The sequence below is a fragment of the Stegodyphus dumicola genome, chromosome 6 (genome assembly GCF_044657685.1).
Source record: "Stegodyphus dumicola isolate Sdum_Otavi_A_Nest chromosome 6, ASM4465768v1".
Lineage (NCBI taxonomy): Eukaryota > Metazoa > Arthropoda > Arachnida > Araneae > Eresidae > Stegodyphus > Stegodyphus dumicola.
This window is the reverse complement of record NC_140773.1, coordinates 27,961,359-27,980,744: the sequence shown is the minus strand read 5'-3', so window position 1 is coordinate 27,980,744 and position 19,386 is coordinate 27,961,359. Positions and strand designations below refer to the sequence as shown.

Sequence of the window (19,386 nt, the reverse complement as noted above, 5' to 3'; positions counted from 1 at the left end):
ATAACTTTCTTCCAAAAGTTATCCGTCTTCAATTGATGAGTTTTTGCAAAGTCCAAACGCTTTTTCTGATTTTGTAAGCTTATAAATGGTTTCTTTCTAGCTGCTTGACTGCTATATCCAGCATGTCTAATCACATTTCTTACAGTTTGAGCACTTCTGCACATTATTCGAGAAGTTTCTGCAGCTAGTTTGACTGCACTTAGTTTAGGATCAGTCTTGATATCTTTCAAAATTTTTCTTTAGGCTACATCACTCAGAATATCTTACTCTTCCACTTTTATTTTCAATGAATCCATCGCTTTTAAATCTTCCAATGATTTTCTGTACACATGAGTGGCTTCTACCGACTATTTCACAATAAGATTTTCCTTTCTTAAATAACCTTAATATAAATTTTCGGTACTTTTCCATTTCGCCGCCGCAAATCTTCCCAAGCAGACTTTATTGGCGACAACATACGGTGTACACATAAAAAATGCTAATAAATGTTCGTTCTAAGAATTTTGTATTTTGAAGGCATAAACATTTTAATATTGTTTAAAATTTTGTAAAAAGCCAATAAATAAAGACAATAAATTTGTAAAAAGTCATTAATTGAAGAATTTACTATGCTTTCATGGTTCAACATCCTGATTCGCCGGTTCATATCACGTGATTCCAAGTGATCTCATCTCACGTAAACTACGCTACAAAAATCTAATTTTCTCAGTAATTATTTACATTAATTTTAAGTTAAATCTTAATTTGGAATACAAGTTTAAATGCAAGAATTATTTCAATTCGTACGAATAGCTTACTCAGAAATTATGTAGAACCGAGGTGCTTTACTTCGCTAGTGCATTCTCATTAGAACTGATGACCCTTGACTTTGCCTTTTCTATATTTTTGCCTTTGGGTGAGTGGTGTGATTGCATTCTAGTTGATTTAATTACCGCGAATGGCTTAGGGTATAAAATTGAACTGTCTGGTAAAAATTCTATGTAATTATATGCCAGTATTGAAAGAAACAATCAATCTGATAAGAAATGGCTGCGACTTATTTAGAAACTGAGGCATAAATGGTTACCAGTGAGGTTATTCCGTTTGGTATCTGTTGTAGCACTATTGGCGACTTTATCGCCTGCGCCGGCAAAACGGAAAAGTTCCAAATTTTCTTACATCAATACTGGTCTCTCTCCTAGGAGCCATTTTCCATTTAAAATTGCGACTTTAAATTCACAAAACCAACTTCAAAAGACAAAAATAACAGTAAAAAATGTTTAAGATAAAATTGCCCAAACTTAGATTATGATAGTAGCAAGCAGAAAAAAAATCTAGTGGTAGTTAAACAAAAATTTCATTGGTGTATCCTCAATTTTTTGAGGTAAAAATCTGCTTATGTTTATTTGAAATGCCTCTGAAAATTTTTATTTTAAAATTTTGTTGTTGATTTTTCTTTATTTTTACTGTTAATTAAACCTTTTGTTATGTCTAAGAATAAAAGTACGTTTGCACTTCTAGTTAATGTGTTATTTCGATTGAAAGTTGGATTTATCAAGTAAGGTGTATCCTTAATTGTTTGTGCCACTGTAAATCAAATTGAACGCCATGAAATTTAGTGACTGTTTTGTTGTTGCACATAATATGAATTCTTGATATAGTTTGCAGTTGCTATTTTTAACTTGTTGTTTTGTTGGTCGTATTGTGATAGATATTAAGTAAATAAGTTGGTAAAATTGTAGTATATGGTATGACTTTGGAACAATTTTAAAAATTGTTGTGAACACGAAATGACGCGTTTACGTTTGTCACCAAATTTTTGGTAACGTCAAAATGAAACATCACGATAAGTTTGCGTGAGCAAAAATGTAAACAAAATGATAAATCCCTAAGCATGCAGTGAGAAACAAGAACAAAAGCAGGCATTTAGAAATTGAAAATATTTTTTAGGATACTTTACAACAAATACAAAACAAAACTTACTTCAGTAGTAAGCTTGCATCTATTGTCCATTGAAGCATGGCATGTTTTCCTTCTAGCTCTCCAACTTCCAAAAAAATTTCGTGTTTAAATATTGATCAACATAAACAAAAAAAGCTCATCATAAGCAAAAAAATATGGTATTGAGCTAAAAAAATCCTTATAAATCAATAGAACTAAAATCATTCACGCTCACTATTTTGCTAAATCTCGTGTGAACCATATAAAAATCCCTATAAATTGATAAAACTAAAATCATTCACACTCACAAATGCGATATAGCTATACAATTGACAACTCAACAAAAAATACCAGTTGCCCATTATTTTTACAGTTATGGTATAAAAAAAAAGGGGTAGAAATCCATCAAAATCCTGCCAGAAACACTGAGGTTAGAGTTGACTTTAAGGTGCCCATTGTATTATCGCAACGTTGTTGTTTCATTTATCGCCAAGTTGTTGTTTCGTTTTTCGCCAAATTGTTGTATCATTTATGGTAACCTGAGTAGTTGAATGTTATGGAAACCCTATTATGACGTAATCGTTTGCATTATTCTGGGAAATTTTAAATCATGGGATGTTTTGCAAAGGCTTTTGTGGTGTGTGTTAGGAAATAATTGCTTGTTTCATTGTTTAGACGATACAATGGCTGAATGTAGTAGAATTAATTTGAAGCTTCTGTATGATTTGGAACAAAAGGGGAAAAGTGCATTAACTGAGTGAATTAATCGTGTAAATGAAGGTTTACTTAGTAGCCATAATCTGGAACTTCGTAGTATATTTTTGACTCTTATTTTTGTGAATTTCTGTGGCGACACGGATATACGGATTGTAGTTCAGATAATTTTAGGAAGATTTTGGGTGCTGTTAAGGAATTTTGTGCGCCACAAACTGAAGACAAATGAATTTCTAAATAAGGTAAGGGGATTTTTGCTTTGTGTAGTGCTAAAATACATAACAGGTTTTTCCCTTTTTTTTTTTTTAATCTTGTTTTATTGTTTGGTTTAAAATGTAGTTTATTGAGATTATGTATTTTTTGTTTGCCTCTACTGTAGACTTGGGTGCTCCTTTGATTTTTTAAGTGAAAATATATCGATGTGTACATGAACAAACTCAAGGGAGTGCATAAAGCACAGTTTGTGCAATTCGGGGATTTTTTTTAAGTGAAAATAGGTCAATGTGTACATGGATAAAGTCAAGGGAGTGCACAATGTCATTTTTGTGCAATTTGAGGATTTTTTTTTAAAGTGAAAATAGGTCGATGTGTACATGGATACCGAGTTTGTGCAATTCTTTGACTTGTTATTTTGGCTTGCATAGCGTCAATTTTTTCGCCAAAAATCACCGCTACACAGGCCAAAACAACAAGTCAAAGCATTGCACAAACTCGGTTATCCATGTACCTACAAAAATCACCAATGGGTACCCTAAAATATACTTTTACCAACACTGATACAGAAAAAACTTTATTGCCTGAATTTTGAAAAATCTTGTGTATGTAATATATTAGGATTAAACAAGTTAATGCAGTTTTAATAAGAATACATTTTAGAGAATATATGTCTGGTGCCAAATTGGTTTTCTTTCATTTCCAAAATTTATTTTGAAATTTATTTTATAATCCACTGCTTGCTGTTCTGATGAAAGAATGCCCCAAATTTTAGTCATTTTTTACTCCCAAAATGCTGGGAAAAATACAGCAGTAACAGAAATATAAAATAATCCCTGTTTATAAAATATAAAATGTGGCTTATCGAGGATCAGTTGGTGTTACATCATAATAAAGCAGATCTTTGAAGTGTGTTGTGATGTTACATTTATCCATAATTGGCAGTAAATCATGCTGTTTAGTAAAAATTTCATGTTTGACGACATAATGCTTAAGTACCAGGCAACTAATAAAAGTGACACATTGGGAGTTTAGTTTCAATACTTTACCGTAATCAGATATTAGATTGTTATACCCTGTGCTCATAAAAGTCATGATGAATAAATGTGATCTTTAGTCATAGATATATACAATGCAAAGTCTGAGATTCAGACATCCAGTATGTGGAATGATCTAAAATCTGAATATCCAGACCACCAGCTTTACTCTTGCACTTTGATATTTTTCATAATAAAACATGTGGAGAGTCCTGAATATTAATTTTTATTCAGCACTAACGCAAACCTGGCAAATCATTATTTATTACTTTTTGCTTTCATTACCACATGACTGTCAACACATTGCAGCTAGAGAAATGGCTAAACATTTTTGAATGATTTTTACTATTAGTAATTGAAAACCGAAGAGCATGGTCATCATGAATTAATTTTTTTAAAATTTAGATTTCTTAAGTTTATGAAAATTTTTTTTAAAAAAATGAAATGAGTTATTCATTTTACGAAAATGAGTTGTATATTTTCAAAATTACCATATTTGACGGCATATAAGATGCACTTTGTTTCCTAAATTTGGTCTCAAAAAAGTTACCAGTGTCTTATACGTGAAGGACACAGGTTAACTTTCAATACTGAATGCTATTTTTAGCCCGGATAAAGGTCTAGACACACATAACTTTTTCTACATCTGCCATAATTATTTTGCACATGCATGAAATATCTGTTGCTGAAAAGCGTCAAAGCTCAAAGCTGATGTCGAAGTTCGAACAGGTTCGATGGTCACATTACGTCTATGGAGCCTTTCCTTCTTTACATAGACTTTCTTTGACTCAGCCAACACACGTGTTGGTATCGGTATGATATGTAATAAAAATATGTTTGGTAATTGCATTCAATGATTGTTTATTTGGCTTTTACGAAACATGAGAACTAAAAGAAACCACATTTTAAGTTATTGTGGTACCGCACTCTCGCACGGACTATTGAAACTTTTTTTCCTTCTGTGTGACCTTCTAAATAAGGGTGCGTCTTATATGCCGTCAAATACAGTACTTACAATGCTGGTTTATTGCACCATTGCCAAAATAAAAGATCTGATGTTTGCAAAATTTGCCCCAACTTTCTTCACTCCTGAACATGTATTTCATTTATGGATGCCAAACAACTGTACTTATGTTTGCTGCATAAATGTTTTAGTGACATACTACTTTGCCTCATGAATACTTTTTCATGGCTTTTCAGTGGGGCTTGTGATAATCAGAAAATACCAAAAAATATTATCTTTTGCGATCAAAAAGCATGATTCATCCATTAATTTTCCATAAAAATGAAACAGGCAATCACAAAGACCTTTACAACAATTCTAAATTATTAACATTAAAGCCAGGAACTGATTTACAAAACTGGGTGCCTTGGAAAAAACTTTACAAAGAGACTATATATATAATTTTTTAATGTTGTAACTATCATAGCTGCAAATTATATAAAATATAATACAGTCAAAAGTCTTTAATCCGGACTCGTCGGAACTTCGGTGATTCTGGATTATAGATCATCAATTTAAATCTGGTAAGAGGGCATGCAGAAATTATAAAATTAAAAATATGAAACCGTAATTTATGAAATAAAGAGGAATTATGATCTAAAGGGTATCAAAATTTACAAAAAAAAAAAGCTTAATATTTATTTGTTTACTCTATGAACCCTTTCAGGATGGGCATCCCATATACGCATTCCCTAAGAACATCTCTTCTTAGGCGTCCCATCCATGCATCAGGGCGTCCCATCCATGCATCAGTAAAGATCGCATTCAGAGGATGGGTGATGCATATACGCATTTTAAGGTGGAACGTTTTTCTGAAGGCCACTAGATGGCATCCTGTGTCCGTTACTTTTGAAATGAACACAGTTTTAAGTTCCTAACCTTGAGTTTGATATATTCTGCTTGCTTTGGTATTTTACTCATCAGCTGTTCAAGGGTGGGGGGCGGAGGGAAAGCGTAAACAGAGGTGGGCTCTCTAAATCGCTGCGTGCTAATGAAAACATTCTCGTATCTGATTTATATCCAATTCCTTTTTTTATTCTATTTTTTCCTGTACTATTTACAGTCTTTTAGGGTTACTGTGCAGAGTTTTTTTACGTTTTGCATTGCCTTCAGATATATTTCCGTTCCTTCTTTTTTTTATTTAGAAAAGCCTCACCTCCAGTCTATTATGGCTGTAAGGCTCTATTTATCAGAGGAAGAATACGCTCGTATGGTTGGTGAACCATTTACTAACACAAATGAGAATACTGATTCATTTTCTAAAGAGTTAAAAAGTGGTACTTTTTCTAAGAGTTACAAAGTGATACTTCTCTGTGCTTCGAGATTTACCACACTTGTTTTTATTTTAAATTTTGTTAATTCTTACTGTAAATAGTCTTAATTGTGTTCTTTTTATTAATTTTAAAATTTATTGATGGATTTTATCAATTAAAACTTTGGAATAATTTGAATATCGCTTCTGAATATTGTTTTAGAAGATAAGCAATTTTTTAAGCATATTTTCATGTAAAAGAAAGAAAAAAATGTTTTAAGGGGTTATTTTAACATATATAAGAGCTCAAGTAATAATCTAAAATGATACCAAAAATTATGATGCTAGAAGCGAAACTTTTGTTTTTCTGATTTTTGTTATAAAATTAGGCTTAGTGATGCAAAACCTCCGTCCTGTACGGTGACTGCCTTCGATTCTCTTCCGTCCTGCACGAACGTCTTAAACAAAGGTGCGCCGTCGCGAAAAGGTTAAACATTTCTTTCAACGCGCGCATGCGTAAAGCATACATTACGCATAGTCGAAATTAGAAATTTGCAACAAGAAAACTATTTGATGTGTATTTGTGATATTTATAATGACGAGGAATTTGATTTAAATCATAGAAATACTACATTTAGTAAGGAATTATGAGCCGAATAAAATAAAAACATCTGCTCTGAAGATAAGGATAGTGCTGACAGATAAACTTCCGGTTCATTGCGCGCCGCAACGTCCCCCCCCCCCCCCGCAGAGCAGTGTGAAATTGATAAACAGATTTTGGAATGATTAGAGAAACAAATCACCTCTCTGTCACTTTCTTCATGCCTTTATTCATTTTTTGCAGCAATTCCATTTTTTGTTTAAGGGACATCTAAACATGCTTTCGCTTTGTAGATCCTTTGGCAGCTCCAGAATCAGAAACTCTTTGGCAGCTCCAAAATCAGAAATCATTTGACATAATCGAAAGTTCAAGCTTACCTTTTATAAAATTGCTCTAACAGTCTGCAGAAAAATAATAAGCCGGATCCAATTCGAAGATTAAGGAACAGTGCAATCTGCAACATTAACTGAAATAGAAAATTAGATAATTTTAGCTTAGCTTATACCGTCCGTTATACATTAAATGTGCATGCATAAACATATTATGCACATGCATAAATGCATTATGTGTTTACGCATGCGCAGAAAGTTTGTATATTTGAGGTCCAGTTTATAGAACATTTTGGATTATGGACATCCGGATTAAAGACTTTTGACTGTATAATGTTGAAACAACTTAATGTAATAATTTGATGTTTTTTGGTACTTACAAATTATCCCATCAACCATGAAACTGCCACCAAACAGTGAGATTTAGCACCAATTATGGATGAGCGGGGCTTACCATAATCATAATGTCTGCACTTCCGTTTGACGTAACCCTGATTTATTCTCAATAAGCTACATTGTTTTTATGAGCAGGGATATAAATTAACTGTTATTCTACATTATAACTGTAAATTAACTGATGACTATGTTTTTTCTTGCATTATGAAAAAATGATTAAAATTTGGGACCTGCCTTCTACAGAACAGGACTAGTAGATTATTTTCGGAACTACTCTTATATATGCCCTTGCTTGGCGACAAATTTCTCGCCAAATATTTTTGGCAAGAAACTCCATGGTGCCATATTACTATGTAAATATTTTGTCTACATTTCGAATTTGAAGCCTAAAATGTCTCCAAAAACGCGGTTTTCGCACGTGCAAAAAGGACGTTTTGAACACACAATTGAAGCTAAAATTGCGAAACAAAAACAAAAAATTTAGATAGCAAAAACGTAAAGTTTCTAACCAAAAATATTTGACAAGAATCCATGTACACAGTGATATGTTTTAACTTAAAAAAAATCACAGAATTGCATAATCTATGCAGCGAAGGAATCTACGAACTATGCATACCTAGCTTAAATAAATTAACATAGCAACAATAAATTTCAAAGAATACTATGTACACAGTGTTCTGTTTAAACTTAAAAAAATCTATGAATTGCACAATCTAGGCAGCGAAGGAATCCACGAACTACGCACACCTCGCTTTAATAAATTAACAACAATAAATTTCAAGAATACCTTGTACACAGCGTTTTGTTTAAACTTTAAAAAACATCTACGAATTGCACAATCTAGGCATTGCGTACTAATCAACAAAATAAGCAGTTAGAGTTGACTTTAGGGTACCTCTTGTATTATTGCGAAATTGTTTCATTTATTGCCAAGTTGCTGTATAATATAATATGTTGTATAATATAATATGGTAACCTAAGTAATTGAATGTTATGGAAACCCTATTATGATGTAATCAGTTGCATTATTCCGGGAAATTTTGAATCATGGGATGTTTTGCAAGGAGTTTTGTGGTGTGTGTTGCTTAGGAAGTACATTGCTTGTTTCATTGCTTAGACAGTACAATGGCTGAATGTAGTAATATTAATTTGAAGTTTCTGTACGATTTGGAATGAAAGGGGAAAAGTGCATCACTTGACTAATGTGTAGATGAAGGTTTTCTTAGTAGCCATTTTCAAGACAGTCCCGGAAATCAACAGTCCGGAACTACGGAGGATATTTTTGACTCTTATTTTTGTGAATTTATGTGGCGATGCTGATATACGGATTCGAGTTCAGATAATTTTAGGAAGTTTTTGGATGCTGTTAAGGAATTTTATGTGCCACAGACTGAAGATGAACGAATTTCTAAATAAAGTAAGTGGATGTTTGCTTTGTGTAGTGCTTAAATGCGTAACAAGTTTTTCCTTTTTTATCTTGTTTTATTGTTTGGTTTAAAATGTAGTTTATTGAGATTATGTATTTTTTGTTTGCCTCTACTGTAGACTTGGGTGCTCCTTTGATTTTTTAAGTGAAAATATATCGATGTGTACATGGACAAACTCAAGGGAGTGCATAAGGCATAGTTTGTGCAATTCTCTCATGTTCTTTTAAGTGAAAATAGGTCGATGTGTACATGGATAAAGTCAAGGGAGTGCGTAATGCCATTTTTGTGCAATTCTGGGATTTTTAAGTGAAAATAGGTTGATGTGGACATGGATACCAAGTTTGTGCAATTCTTTGTCTTGTTATTTTATCTTTGTGTAGTGGCAATTTAGCCTAGTTTGTGCAATTCTCTGATGTTCTTTTAAGTGAAAATAGGTCGATGTGTACATGTATAAAGTCAAGGGAGTGCACAATTTTTGTGCATTTTTGTGCAATTCTGGGATATTTTTGTAAGTGAAAACACGTCGATGTGTACATGGATACCGAGTTTGTGCAATTCTTTGTGTTGTTATTTTGACTTATCGCCACTACCCAAGCCAAAATAACAAGTTAAGGAATTGCACAAACTCGGTATCCATGTACCGCTGAAAATCGCCAAGTTTCGCCAAGGGGTACCCTAAAATATACTTTTACCAAATAAACTAAGATAACTAAAATAAATTTCAAACAATTAAAAAAAACAGCAATAATGACATAAATTCATACTAAAAAAAAAAAACAATGAACGTAACATTCTACAAAATAAGAAAAAGAATAAAATAAAATGCACTTACCATGAATGAATGCTTCTTCGAACAGCAGAATACCAATATCAAACATCACCAAAACAATTTCACCACAAATTTGTTAAAAGAATTCTCTCCCATTTCAGAACAATGATGGAAAAATGTATAAACCACCAAATAAAACACAAAATCACATTTGCGATTATAAGTAGGCAATGTAGCTTTAACATGCCGCCACGTAATCTCTGTCGTATTTATATGACAGCCAGACTCACTATCCACAAAATTGATACTATCTTTCACAAATAAACATTCAAAACCTTCTCCTAAATACTTGTAGAATTTCCAGCCACCCGAAAAAATAGTTGTACCAGGCATGCGACTAAAATTTTGCCATTGCATCATAAATCACTTAAATACCACACACCACACAAACCAACCAGCAACTAAAACCACTACAGTTCCACTTAAAAAGGGTTGCCATAGAAACCAACATTGCTCCCCAAACCATTGCAGAACATGCAATCGTGCTAAAAAACCAGTGCACAACACATATCGCCGCATTTATTTGGCAACCTGAGGGCACATATAAGAATAGTACCTTATTTTCAAAATTATGAGATCCTACTGAAGAAAAGTGAATATTGATGGACAGGATATGGTCAGCTAAATGTAACTGACAAAATGATAATAGATTGGAAGATTTGCTTACGAAAAGTTTGTGTTCAGAGTGTTCTAAGCAAATGGAAAGTTTGTGTTCAGAGTGTTCTAAGCAGAGTTTTCATTAAAACAGGAGAGCCTAACAAAATAGTTGAAATCAATAGAATTTATTTGGTATTTATATATTTTTGCAACTATCTTAGTGGGAATTTCCAAAGTTTCAAAATGCACCGAGCTGTGATAGCCATGAACGAAATAATTTTTTAAACAACTAACTGTTTGCATGGCTGTTCTTCCATTTTTAACAGTTGGCCTCGCCATTTTCATAAGCTTTCTTTTATATTGCATTCCAAGTTCTAGCAGTTTTTATAGACAAATCATGATTACTTTTTGTCTTGGACACAATTTTAATGGGTAAAAATTGTGCTAAAATTTCTGCTGGAATATAGTATTTTGCTGCAAAATTACTAAAGGAATGATTGCTTAAATCTCTTCTTGAAGCAATGGGGGTTAAATAGCTGGTTAAATATTAATATAAATAGTAGTAAATAAATTTTACAATGCTAAATCATTCTTTTCTTCTGCAAAATTCGTCAAAATGTGCTAAAGTGGTTGTGCTAATACAGTAAATCCTTGCCAAATGCAGGGATTAATTACATCATCAACACATTGCCTGTACAGCAAAAATCATGTTCCACAAAGCTAACTTTCTATTAAAAAAAAAAAGGGGGTTTAGGTGTAGTTCAGATTATGAAAGTATTTATACAAATTATTAAATTATTTATTATAATTAAAAGAACAAAATGAAACAAATGTTAATTGAAAGGATTTCTATTACTGCTTAATAAGAAAGTGATGATATGATTATTTTTTAAATAGCTGGTGATTTTTGCTTGGGACAGTATCTGCTGCATTTCATTAAACATTTCACTGTAAGATGTGCACAGGTTTTCAATATCTCTCATAAAGTTTTATTTTCTTTATTCATTTGGATCAATCTCTATTACAAAACTAGACAGCCTCTTCTTAACAATTCATTTAACTCCATGTACATTAAAGGCTGTTTATCTTCTTCATTGTCAGATGGTGCTACAAGATCATCTAGTTCTTCATTTGTTATTAATAGCCATTTCTGACTAATTGAATTTCTCTTTCTTCCATATCTGAAAATCCTTTTATCACATATTTTATATAACAGTTTTGCAATTTGTATGATTTCCTTAGCTTCCTTTTCAATTCATGAAAATTTCTGTCCAATGTTGATGCTAGCAAGCATTAATTACTGATGAATTCACTTGTTCCTATGCAAATTTAGTCATTTCTATGCAGTGTTTAATGCTAAATTGCTCCCAAAATGCCTTTAGTATGTCATGTTTTCCTTCATCTAATGCTTTATTTGCAGAGATGTAAATATGCCTAACATAATTGGCTTTGAATGTTTTATGATTCTTTGATCTATTGGTTGGATTCAGCAAGGGGTATTTGGTGGAAGGAATGAAAACTCTACATTTAGATGCAATGTTATGAGAGATTCTGTACCAAATTTTTTGAGAGATTTAGTACTGCATCCTGGAGCTTTTTTGAGAATTAGGAGAACCTCAAAAGCTCTGGTTTGGCGGTTCTCAATAATATTTGATTTCTTTAATGAATGAATTTTCAAACCAGTCATTAAACAGAATTATTGCAGGGCAACTGACACTTTGCAGCTTCCTGTAAATCACTGAAATTCTCATGTTGAACAAATTAAATGGAGACAGTTTAGGTAATGTGTCTTTGCAAAGTTTGAAATGCAATTTTGCAAGTCCAAGTACTATCTATTTTTTTTTAAAAATAAAATATAGCTCATATATGTTTAATCTTTTTTTTTTTTTTTTTTTTTTTCTGAAATAAAATAGAAAAAAAGAGAAGAACCTAAAGAATTCTTATTTATCATAAAACATAATTACTTAAATTACAAATATAAGATGGAATTAATGCAGTTAAATTAGTTATTTAATGATCAGTATAACAGTGAAACATAGAATTAAAAAATTCAGTTTCATCTTAGTTACTTCAGCTTTAAAAATGAAGTTCTGTAATTGCATAATTTTTATTAATTTTGATTTAGAATGAATATGAAGTATTTTATTTACATAGCATAGTGTTAAGACACAATAACACGCCGAATAAATACTGATTCAGAAGTCAAACAACAAATTAATTTGTGAAAACAACAAATTAAATTTTGTGAATTAACACTGATTTTTGTTGTTTGACTTCTGAATCATAGCATAGTGTTTTATTTATATCTTTTTATAGGGATATTATTTTCTCAATAATAATATCATAAGAATTATTTATAGGTGATTAAATAATGTAAGAGAGTAAATTATTTTAAAGGACATAATATACATGAAAAAAAATCTCAAGACTATAAATAAGGTCAAGTTGGAGCGTTCAGTGGTCCTCTATGTAGGTTTTCTACGTCACTAAAAAATTTTGATATTGCACAATATATTTTAATATTGCACAAAGTTTCAAGGTCACTTTTTAAAATTCTTTATTATTTCAGCTTGTCAAAGTAACAACTTTATGTAATTGAACGAAGTTATGTGATAAAAGTAGATCCTGGGATTGAATGAGTTCGTGTGATTGAAAGAATACAAAGTTAGAGCTCATTATCACCACAATCATGAAATCATGAAAACTGTAGAGAAGTCCAAGAAAATATTGTTTCTGCTACTTTTAACTTTTGCTGCTTCCATGTAGTTGCTGTCCTTTGTAGCTTTTAAGAAGAAGGAATTCTGAAATGTAATTTATGGTGAAAGAAAATATATAAATATTATATGAATAATTGCCATTTGAAAGATTATTAAAAAACTATTATTTAATATATATTAATATTGTTGCTGTAAGGATATGACAAGAAGTTATTTTTATTCAGTTTGCTGTTTCTTCAACCCCTTAAAAATATTATGTATAACCAACACAAATTACAACCAGCAATCCATGTAAAACTTCTCTTCCCCCCCCCCCCATTATAAATATTACTAGCTATGAGTGTGCAAATGCTGTACTCTTGCAGCTAGTAATGTTTAAATCTGAAATGTAGTCTGAAATTTTGTTCCCAGTCATGCAGATACTTATTGAGGGATCAACTTGAATCTTTTTCGTAGTAAGCAATGTATTTATTTAAGACTTAGGCTGTCAAATATTTTGAGTTTTAGCCATGTTTTTGAAAGAAAACTGAAAAATTACACAAGCTTTGTTGCTAGAAACATCCATGAATTCTTAATGATGATACCAAAAGGCCTGCCATTTTTCACATTTATTGAAGAGTGAGGCAAATTGTAAAACGTGAACAACAGAAATAGTATTATAATAACATCCCCATTCAGGCAGCAGATATTATGCTTATAAAACACATGTTTCAAATTATCCTGTAGTTTATCTTTGCAGCACTTTGAAGAAATCTGAATAATTAGAAGCCAGATGGTATACAATCAAAGAGATTAATGAATGACAGTTGCAAAAAATATAAACAATTCCAAGTATAATTTTATTTTCTTTCTGCTTCTTTACTTTCATTGATACTATGATATCTTATAAACCAGAGAAGAGTTGGGGAATGTCTTCAGAATCTAGTTGATCAATATAAATAAGGAAATTTCCATAATTGTCATTATCATGTCTATGCACAATTTTTATGCTATTTATTTAGCGTGCATTGAATTGTTTATACTGATTAAAAATACTTTTACTATCAGAAATTTTGATATTTATTTTATCATTTAGATTGAACAACATAGATTATAACTATTCTTGTTTAATTATGGTCAATTTTTGTTCTTATTAAATTTTTTCATTCAGGATACTGTTTATTAATCTGAGATTGCAGCAATATTAAGTTCTATTTCCTTATATATTTTACAATTTTTTTTCCAGTTTTTAAAGAAAGGTGGTTCAAACTGAAAGGAAATCTGTTGTTCTACTTTCGATTAAATGAACATGGAGCTGTCTTTGAAAATGAAGTATGATCTTTTAAATTTTTTTTTTTTTAAACATACATTCTCTAGCATTCCATATGAATGCAGTAGTTAGAAGCAGCTAATATTGTAGCTAGAATAATTGTTATTTTTAAGATGCCTTTGTATTTGTTAATTATTAATTATGCAGTAGGAGCAGAAAAATACAAGTGTTATTTTATGCATTTTTTCCCACAGAAAGGTAAATTCACTAGGAACATTTCCATGCTAATTAAAACATAAATAACTTATAGAGAAATTAAATCAAAGGCTTAGCCTTATTTGAGTTACAGTTCAAAAGTACTGCTGGTCATGAGGAAATGTAGTTTCTGACTTCAGCTTGAACTTAGATTGGGAAGTATTAAAAATAAAAGTGAGACGACCAAATATTTCAGTTTTCTTGAAATAAATACCCTTATACCTTAAATCATACCTAGAAATGGGGGCATGACAAAGAGAAACATGACATCTGTTTGCTAAATATAAGAATATTTTTACTTGATATTATAGTTGCAAAGTCTACCTGAAATGACAGGTATGGCCTTATGTGAGTGTACTTGTACATTGGATTGGCTTTAACAGTTTTAGCAAGATACTTTCCGTGTTAATAATGAATATTTTTAAGAATCATAAATAAATTCTTCCAATGTATTTATAAAGCATAATTTTGAATTTAAACACTTGTACCTCCTTATCTACAACAATGCTAACATAATATTTAGCAGTTCCAATTTTTTTTTTTTTTTTTTGCTCTGAATTCACTCAGCATCTTTCAACCTCTTTGTATTCTCTTGTGGTGTCAAAATATCTTGGTCAATGTTCTCTCATTAATTTCCTTCATCAACTAAACTAAAGTATAAATCCATATAATCAATATTTTAATCACTGGATTGTATTACTCGAGAACAAAGGTCGGCAATCTTTTCCACTAGGATGGGATATTTTAGAAATGCGACTGCAGTGAGTAACATGAGGTGGATATAGTAATAGTAAAATTAAATATAAAGCGATAATAAAAATAAATATTATACTAATAATAGTAATAATAAATATATAATTATATCAAAACAGAATTAATTCATGTGGATTGTAAAGGTTGGAATGTTCCAACAATTTAAAAACATTTATGAATAAATGTATGTGAAAAAATGTCATTAACTAAGTAAGAAAATTGCAAATGGTTGTTGTACAACTAAAATAATTTGTTTATGCACAAAAATGAGTAGAACTGAAATTATCTTCTTAGTACCGACCATTGTAAAAATAATGTTGTTTGTATTTTTTCATTATCTTTAAATTTAAAGGAAGAATATGTACTCTGCTTACAGCGCAAAATGTAAATTCATGAATGTCTATATACAAAAATAGAGGTTATGGATGTAAAGCATACCATGCTGTGTTTGGAAAGAGTATCCCAGGATACTGGGGGCAGAAAATAGTTCGCTGTATGTGAAATAATATATTTCTAGCAGTCAAAAATTGGTTCATCTAATCATGTAGTGTCGTCTAGATATTGCTAAAATTTTTTCAAAAATTGTACAGTTCATACAGTCAAAATGGTGAAGATAAAATAAGATTTTTACTAAAACTATTCATTGCAATTATGAGTGGTTGTTGTGCAGATATAAAGAATTTTAAATTTAGCTATTTGAATGGTGGAGACTTTTTAAATTGCTTCATTTCTGACTCCTGCTCTGCAAGCTTAATTTAAATTCATAGTTTGGCTCAAATAAAATTTTTGATACTGTGCATTACCCCCTTTATTTCTTCAAATTGTGTTACATTTGAGTGAGTCTATTATGATCCTAGTTCTACTGATTTTCTGCAAATTTTGTTATTAATTTGGATTTTCTTTTGGAAGCCTTAACTTTATTACAGTAGATCTAATAGAAGTTGGAATTTTTAATATTGTATGCATTGCAACATCTAATATTTCATTTAAAAGTAATTTTAATTTAGATAAAAATATTTCTTCTTTAAATTAATAATTCCATAAAAATGTTACCATAATAGTTCCAGTATTAAAAAAAGTAATTCATAATTTAAATAAAAATAAATTTTGATTAAGTATTTAGTTAATAAACAAAATTTAATTTATTTTGTACATTAAAATTAATAATTTTCATATAGTGTATAAACTTCCAATATAAATATATAATAATGTAGTTAATTTATATTTCTGTATGAGCACACTGAATCACTGTTTTACTCCAAAAATTTTCCAGTTTTGATATTTCTTTAACTTATTATAATAATTTTACAATTACCAAATATTTTTTGACAATGTATCTGAAAAATAGATTAAAATAAGACAATACAGACAAAGGAAAAAATGAAAACTTTTGAACGCATTTCTTTAAATAATATAACTTTCATTTTACTTGCTTTGCACATGACTCTATCATTTCATCTGTTACTTATTTAAAATTTTCACATTGTTCTATGTCTTAAAATTAGAAATTTAAGTTAATGAACTAAAATTGCAATAGTATATTACAGTAGAAGCAAAAAAATCGACAGTTTCACTCACGTGTGTGTCGGATTTGCGCAATACTTATGCAGTCCCACAAAATTTTTAAAAATATTATGGGGTCCTGGGAGTCACAAAAAAACTCAGCGATAAAAAGGGGTCGCGACTGAAAAAAGTTTAAGAAAACCTGTGTTAGGATATATGAGAGCTCATGCTTAAATATTGGTGGTTCTATTGTGATAATAATTAGTTTCAAACAAAAAACAATACTCTTTCAAGAATTCAAAATTATGCTAAAGTGAAATCATCTTTACAAAATAGATAATTACTGCTTAACCATACAAGCAGAGGGGGCATAAAAGCATAGCTACTGTTAATACACAAAAATAAATTTTTAACAGTAAATTATACTTACCATTGGGATTCTATGCTCATAATTAATTCTGTATTTTGTCTTTAAAAAGCTAGTACTGCTAAGCTGCTGCTATTAAGATAAATTAAAAATGACATAAGTGAATAGAATATGGTCTTAGTATATAACAGTCTATGCGATATATTTTGAAAAGGGAATAAAAAAAGTAAAATTTGTTGGGTCTAAACTACAGCTTTTCATACCTATTAGGAAATCTATAAATTTTCATTGTGTATAATTCTTAGCATTTCAAAAAGTATATCTTTGTTAATGTATTCATAAAAAAAATAATTTAAAGATGCAGTTCTGCCATATGTCTTTTTAGAGTACAAAATGAGGTCATTTTCCATTAAAGCCGTGCCATTTTTGGGAGGTAGGGCCGTTTTTCCTGGATGCCAAGCATCACTAGTTTATGCTTCTTTTCTAGTGATAGTTGTCTTTATACATTACTTGCACAACTACATTTTTCATCTAATCATAATTTCTCCCCCCCCCCCACCGCGATGCATTTTGCTTTTTGGAATGTGGGATATTTCACTCATTCCAAAAAGTAAATTACTGTTCTCATATTTTATTGATCTGGACACTAAGTGTCATTCCTAATTTATTAAATGCTTTTGAGGCCATAAAAATTGTATAATGGACATTAAAGAGGCATTTCTCATTAATATTTAGACTTTTATTTGATGTAGTTCATGTGACTTGTATGCATACTAAACAAAAAACTTCCATTCTGTGCTATATATCTTTTTTAACTCTTTAGTAGATCAATGGCTAGACTTTGAAATCCCAAATTTTCCAAAAGTGGCATGAAAAAGAGATATTTTCCTTTTGGATTCTTTATATTTTAATATACTGCCTTAATTACTTAGACACCTTTCAGAATGTGTGTAGTATATGTATGTGTGTATACATAAAAAGGTAAGAAAAATATTCTTGTACTTATATACATATATACTATATATATATATATGACCTGCCCAGCTAGAGGGTTAATTTTATGCCAGCTATCTAGTCTTATATGATCCCTTTTTTAATGCAATGTGTATTAATCATTTTTCATTTTGGATGTTTTGTTCAGTCATTTAAGAAACAGTAAATATAACTATTTTTTACTATAAGTAAGTATTTAAAAAAGATAAAATATAATTACTATTATGCAAATTATTAGCTTAATTCTCAGTTAAGGGTTTTAATAATATATATATTATTTGTGCTCTTTCAGTTCACACGTAATGTCTAAAGCAATCTAGACACTGTAAATAACAAAATAACTTACTATAATTGAGTTAGGACAATATGTTTAAGTAGATAAAAACTATTGACTATCGTGTAAATTATTTTAGATGTGCATATTGTTGTATATATAGTATATGTATATTTTACTTTCATCATGAACTTTGTAATTATATTAAAAGTCATTTGAATATAGTTGCACACATTTTAAGTATTTCATGAATATCATAATTCTCCATAGTTAATACTGTTACTTAACTGATTGTACTTTCCAATTTCGCCATTTTGAAAATCAGCAATATATTAATATAATAAGTACTATTAGGATCTATTCTGTAAGGAACTGTAACACTCTGATAAGCATCTCTTGTTTAAGTGATTATCACATATAGGTGGCAATTGGAAAATGTATGGTTTGAATCATAGCAAAGGTACTGTTAATTTTTTATGTTTCTTGATTCTGGAAACCTAGTAGTCTCTTTAGTGATGTCCAAACTAAAAAATGAAGTGGGCAGTAACTTGTTAAAACTTGTATTTGAATGACTGGGCCTTATGCCTTTCCTTGGTTGCTCTTTAGGTGGGGGAGAATGTAAGAACTATCAAATCCCTCATGCATTGTTTTTTAGTGTAACTGCCAGCACATCCTGCTGTTAATTGAGAAATCCTTAGTTGAATCTCAGTGATGGCACAGGGTGTAGTTTCTACATACTTATGCTGTGCATTTACTATAACAATAATGGAAAGGAATTGTAGTATATGGAAATTATGAATTTTGTTTATAGTACTAAATTATAATAGTTCTTCCAACAAATTACTATTATCACGAGTCTGGAGTCTTGAGAAGAGTTTTATCTATAAACTCATAGCTTAAAATTATGCAGTGTGAGATTGGAAAGCTGTAGAATGGTTATGTATTTTCTTCTAAATC

General features: G+C 30.6%; 1 protein-coding gene across 1 annotated transcript in view; it reads left to right on the top strand.

The window, feature by feature from the left end:
• LOC118188096 (pleckstrin homology domain-containing family J member 1-like) overlaps positions 1–19,386 on the top strand; it is a 42,135-nt gene that overhangs the window by 1,244 nt on the left and 21,505 nt on the right. The window contains exon 2 of the mRNA XM_035358445.2: positions 14,261–14,346. Within this exon, the coding sequence (XP_035214336.1) occupies positions 14,261–14,346 (86 nt within the window). The remainder of the gene's footprint in view (positions 1–14,260; positions 14,347–19,386) is intronic.